A 21,369-nucleotide genomic window follows, 5' to 3' on the forward strand; every position below is an offset into this window, starting at 1 on the left:
ACAAACTCTTAATGTTCCAGAATTAAGCGAAGGCTTTTTATTCTCTATTCTCCATAATATTTTCTATCAGAAAATTAGCAATACACACTCGATCACTGACTGACAGGAACATGACCTCATAAAAGGGTGCGCAATATATTATGAGTGATATCAAATGAAAATATTATTCAAAGTATCACATACATTTATAGTTAGTAATATATGTTATGTAACATCTTATCGTGAAAAGAAGGTTAACAACGCTGTAGTTAAATTAAGAGTCGTGATGGCCCAGTGGTTAGAACGCGTGCATCTTAACCGATGATTTCGGATTCAAACTCATGCCAGCACGGCTGATTCATGTGCTTAATTTGTCTTTATAATTCATCTCGTGCTCAGCGGTGAAGGAAGACATCGTGAGGAAACCTGCATGTGACAAAATTTCATAGAAATTCTGCCACATGTGTATTCCACCAACCCGCATTGGAACAGCGTGGTGGAATATGTTCCAAACCTTCTCCTCAAAGGGAAGAGGAGGCCTTTAGCCCAGCACTGTGGGAATTACAGGCTGTTGTTGTAGTTACATTTGTTCTTTATATCAAAACAAAATAATCATGAAGTAATTGTTAATTAAGACCCACGATCGTTCAGACATTAAAAAATATAATTCTGACTTATCAATCTTAAAATAATCAGCGGACAACGAGTAAGACTGGTTCGAGGTAGATACGCATGCAAATCGATGTTTCGCAATAGTAATGTACGCGTTTAACCAGACAACCTTAGCTTAGTTGCTGCATTCAAAGGCCAACATTATCCATTATGACTAGCTGTGGCCACGACTACGTATGCGTTTGAATTGAACAAAAACAAGTTATTATGGTAGCCTAAGTAACGATTTATTATATCAGCTATTTGCTAGTGAAAGTCCCGTCATAATCAGTCCAGCCGTTACAGATATATAGCCGGAACATATAAGTTATTTGTCATATGTACTGTGTATACATAAATACATATGCGAGTATTTTAATATTACAAACAGATACTCCAATTCAATTATATGTATAGATGTTCGTGTTTGTCATTTGTTCAATTTTGAAATGTATAATATTAAAGCTTGAATATACGATGTCAAATCTAAATCTGTACATATTAATAAATATCGTGTACACGTGTATGTAACTGAACTCTCTTAAGCTATTGGAAAGATTTCGATGTTTTTTATTATATATTTTAGATTCATATTTGTAGATGAGAAGGGAATAAAGATTATTATACAATTAATGAGTTTATCATCGATAGCACACCTTGGGAATGAAACGATCGCCTCTTGGCTATTTCATCTCATATGAAATTGTTTATATAATATATGAGACAAACAAAAAAAAAACCACGCTGAGTTTCTTTCGCCGGTTCTTCTCCGGTCAGGGTATTTTCTTTTCCGAACCGGTGGTAGTGTTTCAATTGACCATCAATTAGAGTTATTTGAGTTTGAGTTTGGATTGTTGAATAAAGTTGGATTATCATTACAGTTCAAGCTGCAAAATTAATCTTTAGTAACAATAATGTATTTGCACGATTCTTCTTTGCAAATTGGCTAATTTACATTTTGAAGAAAACGAAACGTTATAGTTTCTCCAACCAATCGAATATTACATCAAAAAATACCAATTGTTACCTTTGCACGAACGTTCTCAAAGGATGCCGGATTAACGAGCGAGAAGCATATGAGGAACACGTCAGTCTGTGGGTAGGAGAGAGGTCGCAGCCTGTCGTAGTCCTCCTGACCCGCCGTATCCCAGAGGCCCAGGTTAATCGGCTTGCCGTCGACCATTACATTCGCCGAGTAATTGTCGAATCTGAAATATACGAGGGTAAAAATATTATTTACGATTCATTTTAACAGTTGCGTAAATTTATTTTATAAATAAATATTTTTCAAAATATTAACGCAATGTAATACATTGATTTTAATATCAGATTTTTTTTGTGCCCGAATACATACCATTTAATACTAGATTAGAACGTTAGCTATATAAAACTGCATGTTTTTGTTAGATATCAAAGAAATTCTTACAATATATATACATTGTAGGTATACATACATACATTGTAGGTAGGTATAAATAGCCAACGATAAAAAAGTTCTCTAGCCCTTTTTTTCATAGTATCAACAATTAGTTTGTGCTTTTAAAAGTACATGTATTTAAATATAAGATTTACGAAAACATTAAAATCACGCGTTTACATTACTAACTTTCAAACTATAACTAACGCCAGTTATTATTTAAGATCAATTGTGTATATGAATTATGAATACAATATATACAGCAAATAAATACAAAAGCACAATATGTCATAAGCGACAATGCCGTTAATTGATGATTGAACACGAATGCCTCGATCAAATTAATACTTCCGTCATGATTAAGGTTTCTCAGAGCGACAGGTGTTGCAATTCTCAGAAAAAATCGTAACACATGATCGGCAACTATGACTAAGATATTATATAAATATTCCCTATCATAAGCCACTGTTGAGAATGTAAGGTATATTTTGTACAAGCTGTGCCCGTGACATTGAACGCGTTTGAATATAACAAAAAAAAATATTGCAGCCTAAGTTACTGTATAGCCAGTCTAAGTATCTGCCAGTGACAGTCCCGTCAAAATCGGTCCAGCCGTTCCAGAGATTAGCCGGAACAAATAATCAGACAGACAGACAAAAATTGTAATTAATGTTTTTTGGCATATGTACCGTGTATAAAAACATATGCATTGACTAAAAAAGGGCTATTTTAATATTACAAACAGACACTCCAATTTTATTATACGTATAGATAATACGATATGATGGAACTTATTGATCTCATACAAGTATGAAGTGGGTTTATGGAAAAGTCATAGATTTTCATCAGATACATGCTATTGCCATTTCATTGCTGTTTTTAATGTATTATAATCACGTTTATATATTTATAGACGCAAATCGTTACCGCGTTAATCAAGAACGCGTATTAAAAGTAAATTCCAATTTTAGCAACTTATTCTACAATTTGTATTCTTATTATCGTTCGTTGGATTTAACCTCCCAATATCATTATCATCTCTCATTATTCACTATCGAAAATAGGCAACAAAGAATAAAATTGGAAATCGTTTGAGAAACGCAGAATTGGTTTCTGCTTATTTATAAATGCCTATTAGGTAATAAGAAACTATGTTTTCTTTTAAATAAGGTTTTTGTAACTTAGTTGATTTTTAAATACAAAATACTTATATTTTTTCTTGTTTTTTCTTTTTTTTGTGAAATAGGTTGGCGGACGAGCATATGGGCCACCTGATGGTAAGTGGACTAAGTGGTCACCATCACCCATAGACAATGACGCTGTAAGTAATGTTAACCATTCCTTACATCGTCAAAGCGCCACCAACCTTGGGAACTAAGATGCTGTGTCCCTTGTGCCTTTAGTTACACTTGCTAACTCACCCTTCAAACCGGAACACAACAATACTGCGTTCTATTGTGTAGCGGTAGAATATCTGAGGAGTGGGTGGTAACTACCCAAGCGGGCTTGCACAAAGCCCTACCACCAAGTAAATTGTATAAAAAACACTTGTTTATTATCACTGTTACATAAGGCACAGAAAGAACAATAGGAACTGCTTTATTTCCGACTATTGCGTATTTACTACTACCTACAAACGGGTACTTTTAAGTAAAACCATAATTTTATAAATTAAATTTTAAATTTAGAATATAATCTTTTTTTTCGTTGATTAATAACACGCAGGTGATATTGATTTTATTATAATTAATATCAGCATAGAGACTATTTAAATAAGGCTATATTTAGATGGTGATCCATCTCAGTTCAGATAGAAACTGCATCCACTTAAGAATGAATCAACTTATACATAAATTGCTTCGCGTTCATTATAAATAACCTTTATGAGAACCGTAATATCATTTTGATAAATCTTTATTGTTTCTTGGAAATAAGAAAAATATTGTATAAATATGAGACTGATCAATAATATAACAATAAATTATTGCTTATTAATTTAATACGACAAATGTTCCTTACTTTTTTTTTAATCTCATACATTGGTCACTTTTTCTATTAAAACACCAGAGGACCAGTTGGATTTACCGTATGGTAGGCGAACGATCATCTCATTATTAACATTCCACGAGAATTGGGACAAAATGATTCGACAATTTTTTTATCCTATTTTAAAAAGGATGTAACTCAATATCATATATGCATATGCCACACTAGCCATCTGACCTTATAAGACTAGCATATTTAAAGCTTTAAGACGAGTGCCTTCTTTATTAAATAAAACATACTTCCTATGGAAATGTGTAATGCAATTTGCAATTTAAACTTCATAATCTTATATTATGTAAAAAAATATACTTACACTGTTGGTATGTACTCTCCGGGGAAGGCATTTGTCGTGTAACTGATGAGAAGACATGTTTTACCGACGGCACTGCGGACATAAAAAAAAAACATTTAAAATATTTCTACCACAAACAGATCAAGGCAAACGATCACTACATATTATACCTAATTATTTTATTAAAACCTCTTTTTAAATGCATTTTAATCTTTTAACCATAACAACTTATAACGTTGGAATTTACATATTCGTGTATTACACGCTATCTAAATACAACAAATTAATATCGGAACGTGTCTTCGCAAATTTGTGCTTAATTATAGCGAAGATGCTTGCTTATACGAATAACAAACATCGCTTATGCAATATCTGGTAGGGAGATTCTTAAATCGATATTTTTTAGTGAAAATCAAGTATTTATTGATTTATAAATAAAACAAATAAACATCGATATTCTACTGGAATAAAAATAAGACATCATTATAAATGCTAAAATAATAATATGACTCTATTTAAATATCACAAGTGTAAAAAATAAAAGCATTTGTAGAATTAGAAGAAAATTAAACACATACTCGTTGTGTTAAAATTTTCACTTAGATAAACTCAAATTAAAACTCAGTGTATACTCAAAGCTAAATCCCAACATGTAAATAGAAAACGTACACAATAATTGGATAAAACAGCCAGTATCACGAGACAGTCACGATACACATTCTAGGCAGTAAGTAACTAGGGCGACCTAAAAAAAATAAAACTTGAACACGCCCGGGCATCCTTACGATGAAGGATGTTATCAACATAACCATAGTCGAGTACGTTTAAGTTTATGAGCCGCTACAAATTTTATAAATACTTCATACTTAACTTTGCCTATTATGTCGGAAACTTGATCTCGTTAACTCTTTTATTACTTTTAAGTTTCAAAGGATGTCGAAGTGGAATTTAGATATAGAAAAATATTTTTGATTTTTATAAATTATCTTCATGTAGCCTTATTATAAAGCGGTGGGGTACTCTAAAATTATTCAAGTAAAATTTAATGGAATTCATATTATTTTTAATATATTAAATCGTTTCGATTATATTTTTTATGAATAATATTTTAAAACTCCATATTCTCATACACCATTCGGCATAATAGCATACAATTTAAAAATAAAGAAAAATCTATGATATAGGCACATATATTTTTTTATAATTGGTCCTGCATAATAAACTAATTTTACTTCTTGATAAAATTAATGAATTTTGTACGGTAGAACGCGCTAATAGCATTGTTTTTTTTTTTTCGTTACATAATTCATTTGTTAGTACCTTAGCTAACTAAAGTTAAATACATGGTACTATGATAAGTGACGGTTCAGTAACCACTAACATGAACTGTACAATATGATAAAAATTGTATGAAAAAAACGTTTATAAATGTATAATTATATCCATATATAATGTTGTATAATAATGACAGTTGTGCCTTTTTTTCCAATACTTACTAATGAGATACGAAATGAAATCATATCTCACCAGTGAAATGTTGACAACTGACCTACAGTGATATGTACCTTTAACACGTGTATACTATATACATAATACATTTTATAACTATTATAATCAGTGTCACTACCACATTCACACATTACACACTTGTGTTCTACAGTGACATTCGAGTTTCTTCTTACAGAATAGCTACTGTTCAATAAAAAGTAAACATAACTTTATTAATGATTACTATATTTATATTTTAATTCTTATACGACGGCATTGCCAATTAGTAAAAGTCCCATTTTAAAATTCGAATTAATATAAAATTTCAAATCAATTAATTCGAAAATGTTGTAATTATTATAAAATAAAAATATTCGCTTCGTTTGCTGAAGTATGCAGTGGAAAATTATTATGTACGGAAAAAAAAATCAGGTTAACTGCACATGTTACGTGCGCTCAATGTTTCAAAAATGTGTTAAGCCTTCGGGTTGTTAAATAAAAGCATTATGATATTATACGTATAAATAATATATTTACGAAACTAGCGACTTGCCCCCGCTTCGGGTGCAATGACAATGATATGACATCACTTTAGAAACTCCTAAAATTATCAGTGTTTTTAATTTACTAAATTGACCATTGATTTTTTTTAATAGAATCACTCTATCCGTTGCGTACTTTCAAATATTTAAGCAAACATAGGGACATAGGGAAAGAGAAAGCGACTTTTTTTATACTATGTAGTGATAGCAATATAGTAAAGTAAGTAAAGTAACATGCACGATGCACGCGTTCTAACCACTGGGCCATCTCAGCTCGTTAACAATATACGATGAAGTTATTAATTGTATAGGTAAAGAAAAGTTGCATTTGAAACCATAAGTCACAGATTCGATTCGAATATACTAAAGCCGGCGTTATAGATATTATTATCGGATCCAATTTTCCTCATCACGTAAATAATAAACCATGTTGCAATAGCGAAAATATTTATTACATCCTTAATCTTATCCCATTTATTTGGAATCCGCGCTGTGTTTAGCACGAAAAATGTTTTAACAGGCTTTTACAGCAGTTGGCTCTTGTTTCGCTGATAAATTAACAGTCTTATAAATTGTATGTAGAGTCGGAGTAAGAAAACCTTCGTTCAGTTTTTAAATTCATTTCTTTAACAAGTCCTAAACTCTTAGTACCTTTTGAATCTAAACATCAAATAATAGCATTATGTCATTCTCGATCGGTAAATCAGATTAAAGCTCATACTGAGCACACGAAAATAGATTTTAAGGTGACTAACGTTTTCTTACCCCGACTGTACATACATATACTCATTAGCAATTGTAAAATAACATTACTTAGAAGTATACTAAGAATCGTACCATTTCATTCATGTTTACACATATAAAAATATTCCGGTACTTCTATATTCAAATCTCTTAAAAATTATATAAAATATAAAACTTTGGCTTAATATCAAAAACAATAAAACAATTGCCAGCCGAACAATGAAAAGAAATTCGTTGAAGCGAATATTATATTTACGACGAAAAAATACTGCATTATGAGTACCTATGCATTTGAATAGTCGATTAATTCCTACGGTACTACTAAAATCCAAATCAAATGAATACGTAAGAACTGGAAAATATTTTAAGCGCTGTTAAGTTTATTTAGATAAATACATGAAATGAAAACCGGTTTTATTGTAGATTCTAAAAAGAATAACGAGCAAGAAACTTAATAAGGCAACAATAATATTAATAATAACAATTCATTCATCATTTCATCATTTACTTAATTAATTTACAATAAATATATTTATCATTTTTGAATACTGTACTACAAGATTTATTAAGCATACAAAATTTACTTTTTTGTTTATTATTGATTGAATAAAATACAGTGTGTGGAGCCGATGTGTACATGTGTATCTGTAGTGGGATTATATTGTAAATGAATGAAAAATGATAAAAATGCTACATTATTCCTATTTCATTATACATATATATATCAGGTTGTAAAAGTTACCTTAAATATAGATAATAATAAATTAGTTCTTAATAATATATGAAATTTGTTAAACAATCCGCAGCATTGAATTCTATTGTATACCTAATATAATATATATAGCATATTTATCTTAAATATTTAAATAATATTTATGTCCATAATCAGAACAAACGAATAAACGCAGCCGTCATCGCATATCCAAACGTCTGGAGGTCATAGTGCAGTTTCAATCAGCCGCTTGATATTACCAGATACGGTGGGCAAAACGGTACACGTACCGCAATGCGATATGACCCTTACACATTTAATAATAAAAGCGATGCGATTATTGGGTCTAGTGTACAATATTCAACCCTCGTATCGCGGCGAGTACGACATCCTGTCAGATATTCCAATTAGAGCTGGCTGGAGAGTGTTAAGCGCTTTCATATAGAAGTGTTTTAATAGACACGATTGTTCTAAAATTAATGAGTTCCTCGTGGCATTATTAATAGCAACAAATTAACGCATTATAATAAAAACCGACTCAAAAATATATTAAAAAAATCTGTATTAGAATATTGTCAATGATACATGTGGAACCCAATTCGAACCATTGAAGAGATTTTCCACAATTCGGGGTACGTAATTAAATCAGCTCTCCCGTACTTCAACGTCAACAGAATTAAATATCCTTGCAAAGTATTTCCAGTTCAGCCATCAGTACAAATGATGCGAACCAAAATAAGTAAATGATCCATTGAGTTTCACTGACATGAAATACTCAATGAAGTAATAGTCCACACGTGCTTTGGAAAGCACGAAGACCGAGTTATTAATATTTGTTACAGCGTTTGATATTGTCTTGTCGAAATGACGTCCCATAGTATAATGGTAGTAAGGGATCAGAATGTACGTATCATAGCACCCATACCACATTTAGAACTGTTCTATGTCCTCGATAAGTCCCGATAAACAGCTATCCGGTAAGGAAGAATTCATATAATAAATTAATGAGTCTGGTGGCAAAGAACAGACGGGCGGAGTCAGTTATAGGGTCCGTTTAATCATTTGGTTGCGGATCCCTAAAAATACGTCACCACGACGACGCGGTATCCAAGAATAAACTGGTGAATAAATTCAAAGTTTTGACAGGCAAAGCTAAATTCAATGCCATTAATCATGCAACATTTTTGAAATATGATGTTTTAATTTTAACTTTCCTTACAATAAATGTATTCTTTTCTCGAAAAAGTATATTACCTTTAAAACTTTTTACATCAATTCTCAATTGTATATAACGTCTAGTACTACGACAAAATCATATAAAACTTATATTCTATCACCGGTACTCACGAACGGAATGGATATTTATATTTTATCGATAATACCATTTAATGATTATTTACCCTCGTATATTTTTATTGGCAACCCTAATAAACTTCTCGTAATAAAAGATAACCATTCAATCTTACTATGCCATATCACAAATACTAGTGTTGACTGTATGACTTTCCGCAAATTATATTGGTATAAAATTTATATGGTTTGAGAAGAATGTAACAAATAACTCAAGTCTTTTTTACTTGTCAATTGTTTCTAATTGTATAACTGTACAAAAATAACAGTTATATAAACATACATATGACAAAAGTAATTAAAATAACTATAAATTTTTAGAACACGAAAAAAAAACCGTTCATTTGGGTTAGTTCGTGTCAAGCTGATAAGGCATGAAATATTTTTTTTTTTTGGGACTGATTAGTCGCGACTTTTGCAGCTAGTAGCAAATTAGACAAGATCATTTCAAAAGATCATCCACTGGTAAGAAAAAGGTAATAAGTTAGTCTAACCGATTTACTTAATACAAATAAACTTTACTTTGTCATTATCCAAAACAGTTGGAACAAAAAATAATATTTATGTTAACACTCATTTGGACAGATAACGTAAAGTAACATTGTTATCAGTGACTCATAACACGCACGTCGACAAGCCGCTTCAAATGACTAATAAATAATCGATCAGTAAAACTAAATAATACTTTGTCTTTGTCCACACATAACACTTATCGTATAGTAATGTCTAGAGTTTGAGGCCCTGTGGGAAAAAAAAAACAATTTTATTTCTAAGAAAACTGTGGGTACTTTGTCTAACTAAACTAAATTGACATTTGCTTGATTTGTATGTATAAAACCCAACATGATTTGCTCTCAAACGGTTAGGGCTGGACGTAAATCACAGTCATCAATCACATGTGTAGCACCTGCATATAAGCTCTAAAAGAAGCCTTACCCCAATGAAACATCAACACTGTTACTTTGCTAAAACTGTAATTCGATAAACTATTAATTTGTTATTCCAAACACATTTAGGTACACTTGATACGAGTCAAATTATCCATAAATAATGAGCACAATAAACTCAGTATAAGAGTCCCTTGTCAAAGTTTTTATTTTTCGAACATATGGTTTTTAGAATGGGCAAGGAAGCAGCAAGGTTTTTGCAACTCTACACTAACTAGACATAGATCATATTTTCCCTCGACACTATCTTCATTTCGCTCCGGAAATATCCAATGTGTCTAAAATTTCAATATGAGCGGAGTCCTAAATTCGCAGTATTCGAAAATTGTAAAACAAATCAACAGTTAATTTCGTAGTCTATTGGTTTGGTATGTTAATAACTTCCGACGTTTAAGCCTTTTTTAATATGATTTTGGCTTGACTATCGAATAACATTTTTGAAAGACTGGAATAATTCGGCATCGCTGGACGATACATTGTCATAAAAACAATTAAAAAAAATATGCCCAAAATTGTGATCTTAATCTTTTATTTTGACATTATATGTTTTGTTATTGGCATAATTAACTACATATATATACATATATTATTGTGCGTGTAAAATGTAGATGTATATTAGAGTGTGTCAAATTATATTAGCTTCTGTTCTTTTTATACTTCACTGTCCACATAATTTTCGTTATAATGGGTATCAAGTTTTGTTTCTTAGTATATCGATTATGTATATAATTTTTTTTTCGCCAAAGGGTTTTGGAGTTTGGGCGATCTCTAGATCAAGAAAATACCAAAAGCAGCTTAAAGTTTGGAGTTGGCATTGTGCCTGCACGGTCTCCGCTGTATAAGGTCGGTATTGGTCAAAACATCTTTATCCAAATCACTCTATTCATTTCCTAACAGACAATACTCAATCTAAACTATTATGGGTTCATAGGAATTTGAACTCTTGAGAATACTATGATGAAAACTATGACAGCATTGACGCGATTTGATATTGTATGAGTTACTGTATCGTAGTCTGTAAGAGAGGTACCATTTGAATGTCAAATTAATGTTATTATAAAATAAACTGATACTGTAAAAATCTCTCACGGCTATCGAGCACCCACACCATTACATAAGTATTACAAATATTCCCTCCAGCTGAAATATTACTTCGTGCTATGAGTGGTAACGAAAATAGCTCAAGCGGTCAGTATCAACAGAACGGACACAGGTAGCCCGTACACTGTTCAGCAATTAAATCGTACGATAATTGTCTGTAGTGCTTATAATTAAAGAAGAACAATCGATCATTATAACAGAGGTATTTTATTATTGAAACAAATGAATTCAAACGAGCAATGCGAGAACTCGTGGTAGATCTTGCTGTAGACAAAAGGTCATAAAAGGACTATGAAATCTATACATAACAGAGTTCACATGGTTCTTTTTAAATTAGCAATGAGCAATTGAGCAAATATAATTTAAAAGAATAAATAAATATATAAATTCCCAATGTTAGTAGCTAAAGCACTTGTGTTATGGAAAATCAGAAGTAACGAAGGTACCACAAACACCCAGACCCAAGACAACATAAAAAACTAACGATAGCCTATATCGACTCGGCCGGGAATCGAACCCGGGACCTCGGAGTGGCGTACCCTTGAAAACCGGTGTACACACCACTCGACCACGGATGTCGTAAAAGAATGAAAATTAAGCGTCGAAATTTGATCAACATAAGCAAACAACTAAGAGTCGATCAACTATCGACACTCGTGAAACCGCTGTAATGTATAAAGTTTAAAGTATCAAATTCACCTACACTTACATATGACCTTTTGCTTTTGTTATAGCAGTAGCGAACAGACAGCATAACAATGTTACTGTTTATGAACCGTGTGGATGATACGTTGTGTGAAGAGTTTATTTATAACGTTATATGGATCCTGAACTAATGTAAAGTGATCCTTAATGGTTTCAAGGTGGTTCCGTGTCATAGTTCATGATCACACAAACATCACACACATTATTACCACTCAGTACTCCCCACACCAGCATCCGCTGTTGAATTATTTAGTTAATATTATAAATTGCAAAAACATTACATTTAATATTTAAATTTCAAATATAACAACAACAACAACAGCCTTTAAATTTTCCCACTGTTAGGCTAAGACCTCTTCTCCCTTTGAGGAGAAGGTTTGGAACATATCCCAATAAAAGAACACGCTGTTCTAATGCAGATTGGTGGAATATACATGTGGCAGAATTTCTATGAAATTAGACACATGCAGGTTTCCTTCACTGGTGAATGAGGATGAGTGATGATATATGATAAATTATAAACACAAGTTAATCACATTAATAATCAGTGGTGCTTGCCTGGATTTGCACCCGCAATGATTGGTTAAGATGCACGCGTTCTAACCACTGGGCCATCTCGGCTCTGAAATATGATTACTAATAATCCTTAATACCATCCTCGTCGTTTAAACGTATCTCTATTTCCAAGTATTTCATTAAATGTTTGGACTTTCTTATATACCATAATATTGACCCATAAAAAATCGTTACAAAAAAAAAACAACTTAATCTCATCACGAAATCGTATTCCGTGAAATGAAACACTTAACCATTGTACGAAACATTGAGATATTGTGATAAGTAATTATTACAAGCTTACAAGAATAGGATCGTGCGAGTGAGATAAACGATATTGTTCAGAGCAAGACAAAAGGTTATTACAAAAGCCGTCGCGAAATCACCGCGGGAGAGTTACACGTTCGTTAAAAATAACCGAGGAGCGTAAAACTATTTCTGGCGAATGTGGTCATTCATCGTAACGTAACGGTGACACAAATACATCGAGCTTTGTTCGGGGTTCTTGTTTATAACAAACATATCATATATAATAATAATAATATACTCTTTATTGTACACCAAGATAAGTATAACACAGGAAATAAATATAACAAAATAAAGCATGGCACAAAAGGCGGCCTTATCGCTGAAGAGCGATCTCTTCCAGGCAACCTTGGGGCAGAGGAAATGGTTTACTAACGGCATAGGTGTACAATTTTTTTAATAAATATATACTTGGTTATCTTTAAAATTTTCATACTAGTCTAATATGTTATGGAGTTGAAGTTGAAGTAAGTATAAGCACTTGTAAATGTCACACTGTTGATAAAATACCCCTTGGCCTTGAGGAGAATCTGTTCCAATTCGAATTACTTAACTAGTTTAGTTAATTTGTTTTTATTAAAATCAGTTTAATCAGGCAAAATTAATGAGGTTACAAACACAGAATTGATAACCTCTCTTTAAAGAAGGGTAAACATCTTAACCAAAATACACCTTTTTTAAAATGAACAAACACCAGATAATCAAAATAGATATAGAACGAAAGTAAAATCAATAACAACACGTGGTTGGTTATCTTTCAAAATATTCCTCCGTCAAAAAAAGGTTGGATATCAAATACCAAAGTTAAACTTAGACATTATTAGTTTAAGTAGTTTCAACTTTTTATGTAGCGGACCGTTTTTACTCACAGCTAAACGTAATCTCAGCTAGGTATCAGTATATTTCGTCTCTCTAACAACGTTTGTTTGATAACATCTCGTAACGGTCGGCTGACAATTTACGTCTTGAGCTGGATATACAGTTAGAAGTTTCGTTAGATTTTAGATTAGTTACGTATGAAATATTGAGTGGAGCGGAACGATTTGCGAATAAGAACTAATACAATAAAATCTATAAAATAATTCTATGTACTCATATAAAATTGCCAAAATTATCAGTACATATATCCAAAAGTATCTGCATATATTATTTCAGTACTTACATACAATTATTTTAAAGTTTTTTTTAAATAATTGTATGTAGACTAAATGTATGTATGATCGATTCAGAAATTGTAATTGTATGTCTACCAGTTTGAAGTCGCTCAGCGTGCTATGGAAAGGGCTATGCTCGGCGTTTGAAGGATCGCATCAGAAATGAGGTGATCCGTCAAAGAACCAAAGTCATCGACATAACCCACCGGATTAGTAAGCTGAAGTGGCAGTGGCCGTTGGGGAAAACGTGTTCTAGAGTGGAGACCGCGTCTCGGCAAACGTTGTGTAGGACGTCCTCAGGCACGGTGGAATGACTATATACGCAAGGCGGCAGGCAGGAGCTGGATGCGAGTAGCCGGAGAAAGACCACAGTGACGTGCACTTGGAGAGGCCTATGTCCAGCAGTGGACAAAAACGGGCTGATGATGTGACTAAATGTAGATGTAGCCTCTTCACGCCTACACCGCTGAACCCATTTCGATGATATTTGCTATGGAGACTGTTTAAGGTGGCTTTTCAGTTCACTCCTTGAAATATTTGGGGGTAAAGGTGTGAGTGATACAGGTAAAGCTTGATATATTACATATAGGTTGAAATCGCACTGAATATAAAACTACAGTCATACCTTCCGAACGTTAATCACGGGAACCAATCTCAAAGGCTGACTGAGACTGGAATCGAATGGCAAAGTATATAAACAAAAATTCGTCGGTTCTTTGCAAGGTTAGGAGTTATTTCACCGCACTCCTATATGAATAAATATATAAACATACGTCATATTTTCATTCTACACATGCAGATCTCCAAACGACATTTTCATACACAGCCGAGCACGAGATCATTTATAAACACATTCGGAGAATTCACTGTTACTTCCCAGAGTTTGTTTGTGGGCTCTCGTGTGTTTCAACCACTGGAACACCTCTGGCTTTTAAGTTTTAACTAACTAAATAAAAAAAATCCACGAAGTTCAATTATTTTCATTATCATTTTACGATTAGTTCTTTTTTCACCTTATAGGTGGCAAATGAGCAGATGGCTCACCTAATGAAAAATGATTACCACCGCCCATGGACATCTGCAACACCAGAGGGCTTCCAAGTACGTTGCCGGCCGGTCCGGTTCCCAAGTCGTATCGATTCAGAAAAACCACCGGCGAAAGCTCCACAAAGTGCGAGGCAGACAAATATGCAAACGACACACATACGAAAGAAATAGCCAATTTATAATATGCTTATAATTTCACAAATTTAAAAAAAAACGGAAAAAGTGTCAATAACAAAATTAATTTTTGCCCCAGAAATTCCAAGTCAATGAAAATCCTTAAATATAAATACATATACAAATATTTTTATTGAGAACAGGGAAAAAAGACGACTCAAATGACGTCAGAGCATATGTGAAATAACAATTCCTTTTGTTTGTTTCGAACAGTTAATTCTAAAAGGAAACATTAATATTATACATGTTAGAAACTATTACACTTGTTGAATTATAATAGCTGATAGTGTAAAAGAATTGTGACATTAAGTGTCGCACCATTTGAATGTCATATAAACTTTGACTATTTCCGCTATTAAATATCTACGTCACTACAAGATGTTTTCGTTTGTCTTTATAAAACTAAATCTTAGTCTACTTGTAGTGATACGAATAAAAAAATAAATAAACAAATGAGAATCCCGTTCCAAATTTAAATGCTTGTTTAGCTATAATAATATATTGTTATTGAAAAAGAAAACCGTTTCGATTTTATTAAAATAAAATTAATTTATTATAAACAATAAATATTTTTCGTGAAATAAAAATTTAAATTTAGAAACTTTAAAGAAATTTATTTTAAATTTCTAGGAATTTAAAATTTTACCTTTGCATACTATTTGCGTGAATTAAAAAAATATTATTAAGCATATTTTTTTTTATTTAATTCTAAATGGAATTCCTTTACAATAAAACACAGATTTCGACATATTTACTGGTAGTTTAGTTGTAGTTGGGGTCATATCAATTAAGTGTTTGTTTTGAATTTTTTTTTTCAATGAAATCTTAATTATTAATATACACCTGCTAATTGGCTATGAATCGCGCCAATCTAATTCCGATTCTATTTTTAAAGAGTGTAAATTCAAGGTTAAAAAAATTATAGACTTCGAATTCGAAACCTTTGCATTAATCCAATTATATTACCGAACTCAATGTTTAGTTCCAAATTATTATAAGTTTTTTTTTTTTTTTATAATAAAAACAGCCATTATAGCGGCATAAACTCCTCGGGTCACCTGAAAGCATTAATTAATCGGATACAACGCGTAAATTGGCGATCTTTCTTTTTTTTTTATAGCTTTAACACGTTTATATGAATTTAATTTCAATAAGAATGAACTAATTATGCTAATATACATAATATTAAACTTAAATATATTTTTTAAAAGTATATATATCATATCACAACTGTTAAATAAGTTTTTTGAACTCATCGAGAAATTTAGCGCACATCTATTATATATACATATATATTTTTTATTAAATAGGTACGCGGACGAGTTATGCAGCGGTCAGTTATCATCATCGTCCATGGATATAGACTTTGGCGTAAGTAATTTCAACCAATCCTTAGACCAGCAAGGCACCACCAACCTTGGGAGCTCAGATGTTTTGTGCCTTACACTGACTTACTCAACCTTTAAACTGGAACACAACAATATTGAGGATGTTTGTCGATGAGTGGCTGGTACCTACCCATACAGGCATCCAAGCCATATCACCAAGTCACAACGTTAGACAAAACACCGCTACCAATATATTTGTATAAATGAAAATATGAACATTTAAAAGAAAACAAATTTGACACAAAATCTTTTATACACATATTCCAACGCTATTGGTAACAGCTCTCCTTTTCTATGCACCATGAATAGTTATTAACTAATATATATTTATAAAATAATTAATCTTGTTTACATCTAAGACATATCACTTCGAGTGTTACCTATGTAAATGTATAAGTTGGTAGTTAAATTATTTAAATAAAAAAAATACTACATGCGAAATATTGTCACCTACTTTATTCACTTTAATTTTACTTACAAAATTTTCGACCAACATTCGAAGCGGCAATTTTTCACGAATCCTTAATTAATACCATAGAATATTCAAGATCTCGATCGATTGATCGAGGGCGAGTTGTCCTATACAAATTTACTAAGTCAATATTGTTTATTTATCTTTACTATTCCTGCCATTGGAATGAGTTACGTTCTAAATTTTGCTGTCGCTGACAAAACCGCAGCTATTACGTACACCGAAACAAAATTGACAATTACCTACAAATATAATTTACGCAAACAAGGAAAACTCTAGAAGGGCGTAACGTTTAAAAGACGTCATTAATGACAATCATTTTTGAAAACATTTCAAATAATTATAATTAATTTATTAGCGTCACTAATTTAAATCCTTATACGTATACATGTGTATTCCATTTAGAAATTATTGCATTCATGTTAAGCGCATGTGCATTGGAAATAATGGTATTTTATGTAGGTTTTTTTTTGTATCTACAAACGTGCTTTCCTGCACGTCCATTGTTAGTGTCTAGCTCAATAATTTTAGCATTTATGCCTTTGTGTGTCTGAAGGAAACTGAAGTCACAGCACAGTGGAATAATTGGAGGATGGCGCAGAGAAGCCAGCAAATGAAGAGGGTAACATACTATGAATCTTCTTCGATTCTGAACCGTCTTTTGATGAGGCTTCACTTGATTGATAGGTTTGGCCTCGAAATAAATCCTTGTCTAAATGAATGTAATAAAAATACTTTACAAGAAAAATTTGTATCACATTTTCAATACCTCGTGTTCAAAATGCGATACTCGACTTGGGAAACGCATACAAGCTTTAATCCTGTGGTTGAAAGCAATTTGTAAGGGAGCTTCGGGTACATTTCAATGTTTATAGAGAATATGCACAAAGGTTACGATGATGAAGATCATTTATTTGTACTTACAGTTATAAAATTTGGTACAAAAAATGTATACCATAATAATAAACTTTTTGTAAGATTCAAATCGTTCTACGTAAAATGTAAGAGTAATAAAAACGACTCTACAAAAATTCTAAAAAATCATTTAATCAAACCATATTTCACGGAGCGATACCCGTGCCTTTTGTCTTTTTTTCCATGAAGTCTTTGTCGTACCACGCGTTCCTATCGAAACGGATCGATTCACAGGAATCGAACTCGTATTGTTTATTTTGTTGGTCGTTCGTTATTTTTCTGTCAGCAAAAACAATACCGAACATTTCAACGTTCAACTTACCAAAATCAAGATATCATATAATAATTATAATAATGACTGAATTAGAGGAATAACCCTTACGTAAGTTCAGTGTTTTAAAATGAAAATTGTTGATGGCGATGAGATTACTCTCATTCATAATCGGATTTGAATTTAACGTTAAGGTGTGACGTGTCTAACAAAATGTATTTGCTATTTTGTCACGAGCACTGAGCACTTAATATAATATAACCAATGATGTTCTAGTAAACAGATATGTCATTAACGCGCAAAAAGTGAAGACTAGAAAACGTCCTAATTGGGACGTTTGCCTTTAGTCGTTTTCATCATAATTATGCCAGTAATACGTTATAATACATCATAATTATGTAGTAATACGTTTTGCGTAATTAAAACATCTAGTTATCCCTTTTACTTATTGTTTTTATAAAGCTATCCTTTTTACTCGTAACGAAATGTATAAATTTTTATAAATAAAAAAAAACCGCCTTCAAAAATGAACTAAAAAGAAAAAAATAATCAGTTACATCCATATCCAATTTACGATTTTTTATTCACCTCTCAAAGTCGGTGCCAACATTGCTAATATAGGTACATAATACATAATACATACATACAAAAACTAAATCTATTTATTGTATAGATGACACCATTAGACAAACCTTACTATCGATACAAATTAAATGATTTCAATATAGGAATTTATTTACTTTGTTGGCACCGACTTCAAAAGGTGATTAAAAAATCGTAAATTGGATATGGATGTAACTGATTATTTTTTTCTTTTTAGTTCATTTTTGAAGGCGGTTTTTTTTTATTTATAAAAATTTATTTACTGCTTTTCAGTGTTGTTTTGCTATTTATAATTACAATTGGAAGTGTTTGTCATTCACTTTATTATACTCAGTACATTTCGGCTTTCGACTCTAAACATAACTAAACGCCGTTTCAATACGACGTGAACTGCAACTCAAATTAAGCGTTACCTAAGTTACAGTAGCCTAATGTTAACTGCTCATCGCCAATTAGACAATACCATTTTTCCCGATGCAATGCTGTTAATCATTGAGGAGTTCTCCTGGTAGTCCACCATCAGCTAGACTTCATCATAGGCATGTTTACTAACATCAATTGCTTGACGACTATCTTAAAGAAATAGAACTAAACCCGTAAAATAGTTACTTACTAATAGGTTCTGATTACCAGTTGTGGTCTTCATCATCAGTTCCACTTCATCAAATGTCACTTTCCGTGAGCATATGACCAAAGCACTTTGAATAAAACCGAAATCACTATAGGTGTGCCTATAAAATTTGAGGAGTTCCCTCGATTTCTCCAGGATCCCATCATCAGATCCTGATCTCCTGACAATGGGACCACCTGTAAAACATGCCCTTTCAAACAAAAAAAGAATTGTCAAAATCGGCCCAGCCATCTTCGAGTAATTCGGTAACATACATAAAAAATAAAAAAAAAAAAAAAAAAAAAAGGCCCCGACGAATTGAGAACCTCCTCCTTTTTTTGAAGTCGGTTAAAAATAAACGGTCCCCGGCGCGGCACACTTTTCTGTTGTTTAGTATGGGTATAACAGATCTGTTTATTATAATATCATTGAATATAACTATCGCTATTAAAATAACGCTATTTAAAAAATATTATAAATCTGATATGTAAAATAAATGCACATAAGTTTAAGTGTAATTCGATATCCTCTTTTAATACAAAACAAATAACCGAACATATTTAATTCTTGTAAAACAATAAACGAGAAACGTATTAATCATTTATTCCTTCATTTAAAAAGGTACGTAATCCGATCCAGAAGGAATGTCTTCCTATAGCAACCGCGTGTAATTGTAATGCCACTCAACTGTACTCGCATGAGTAATGAACGCATGCGTCATATACGTTCCCATGAACAGTGCTTAGTGATGGGATGACTCGATTGCTGACTATCGATTCGTTATTCTTAACAATCAATTTTATTAGTATTATGATAAATCGATAAAACTTATCCAAATATTTATCAGTCGATTTATTATTGAGCATTTAACTATATTACGGCTTCTAAGTATAAAGCTTAATATAAGAATACAAAAATACGTCTTTAGTTTGACAAAAAAACTTCAGAGCATTTAATGTTTTTCTAAGCATTTATTCAACTTCACTTAGACAAGTATGTATAGGTATGTATTAAGTCTAGCAATTGAGTAATTAAATTTAAAAATAACGCCAACAATTGAGCTAAAGTTTTGGATATATTAATGACAATACTACTGACAAATGCAGAATGAAATTGTGTTTTCTTCGAGAAAATATATTAATACTAGTCCCATCACTATACATAGTCGACTACAGGCTTAATATCAATATGTATCACAAGTCTTTCTTTTAACATGACTCAATAGGCGGTTTGATTTCATGTTTCAACTTTCGATAAGAAATATTGAATATTCTTTTTTTAAACTTCATACATTACTGGTGTATTCTATTTGCAAAACAATATTACGACATCAAATTCTGAAATTATAGAAACTACTAATTAACAACTGCAATTCAAACATTTCTTTAATCATACTGGAATTATAAATAAATAATATTAAAAGTATGAAGATGTTTCAAAGGGAGTAGCGTTTGACGTATGTTATGAAAAAAACAGTTAATATTTTTTTTATGGTACAGGTTTGCAGATGAGCATATGGGCCACCTGATGGTAAGTGGTCACCATCACCCATAGACAATGACGCTGTAAGAAATATTAACTATTCCTTACATCGTCAATGTGCCACCAAGCTTGGGAACTAAGATGTTATGTCCCTTGTGCCTGTAGTTACACTGGCTCACTCACCCTTCAAACCGGAACACAACAATACTGAGTACTGTTAATACTATTACGATTATAATAAACTTTTGGGTCCGATTGCTGTTTTACCAGAACCTCGTTGTAGTTATTTCACGCCTTTGTTTCTTATCGATAAAGAGAGAACAATAGAATCAATAAAACCGATCGATTGTACTGAATTTTTAGGTGATAGTATTATTTAAAGTTCGATAACGTTACAATGGGATTGTTACGTATTTGA

General features: G+C 32.0%; 1 protein-coding gene across 2 annotated transcripts in view; it reads right to left on the minus strand.

Annotated features, from left to right (window-relative positions):
• The window catches only part of LOC124529614 (ras-related protein Rac1), a 44,354-nt gene that overhangs the window by 5,395 nt on the left and 17,590 nt on the right, over window positions 1-21,369 (minus strand). For both annotated transcript variants that reach the window (XM_047103418.1, XM_047103420.1), the window contains exons 2-3: window positions 4,407-4,478; window positions 1,658-1,838 (exon numbers count right to left, since the gene is read on the minus strand). In XM_047103418.1, the coding sequence (XP_046959374.1) occupies window positions 1,658-1,838; window positions 4,407-4,478 (253 nt within the window). The remainder of the gene's footprint in view (window positions 1-1,657; window positions 1,839-4,406; window positions 4,479-21,369) is intronic.

This window comes from Vanessa cardui, chromosome 5 (genome assembly GCF_905220365.1).
Source record: "Vanessa cardui chromosome 5, ilVanCard2.1, whole genome shotgun sequence".
In the NCBI taxonomy this organism is placed as follows: domain Eukaryota; kingdom Metazoa; phylum Arthropoda; class Insecta; order Lepidoptera; family Nymphalidae; genus Vanessa; species Vanessa cardui.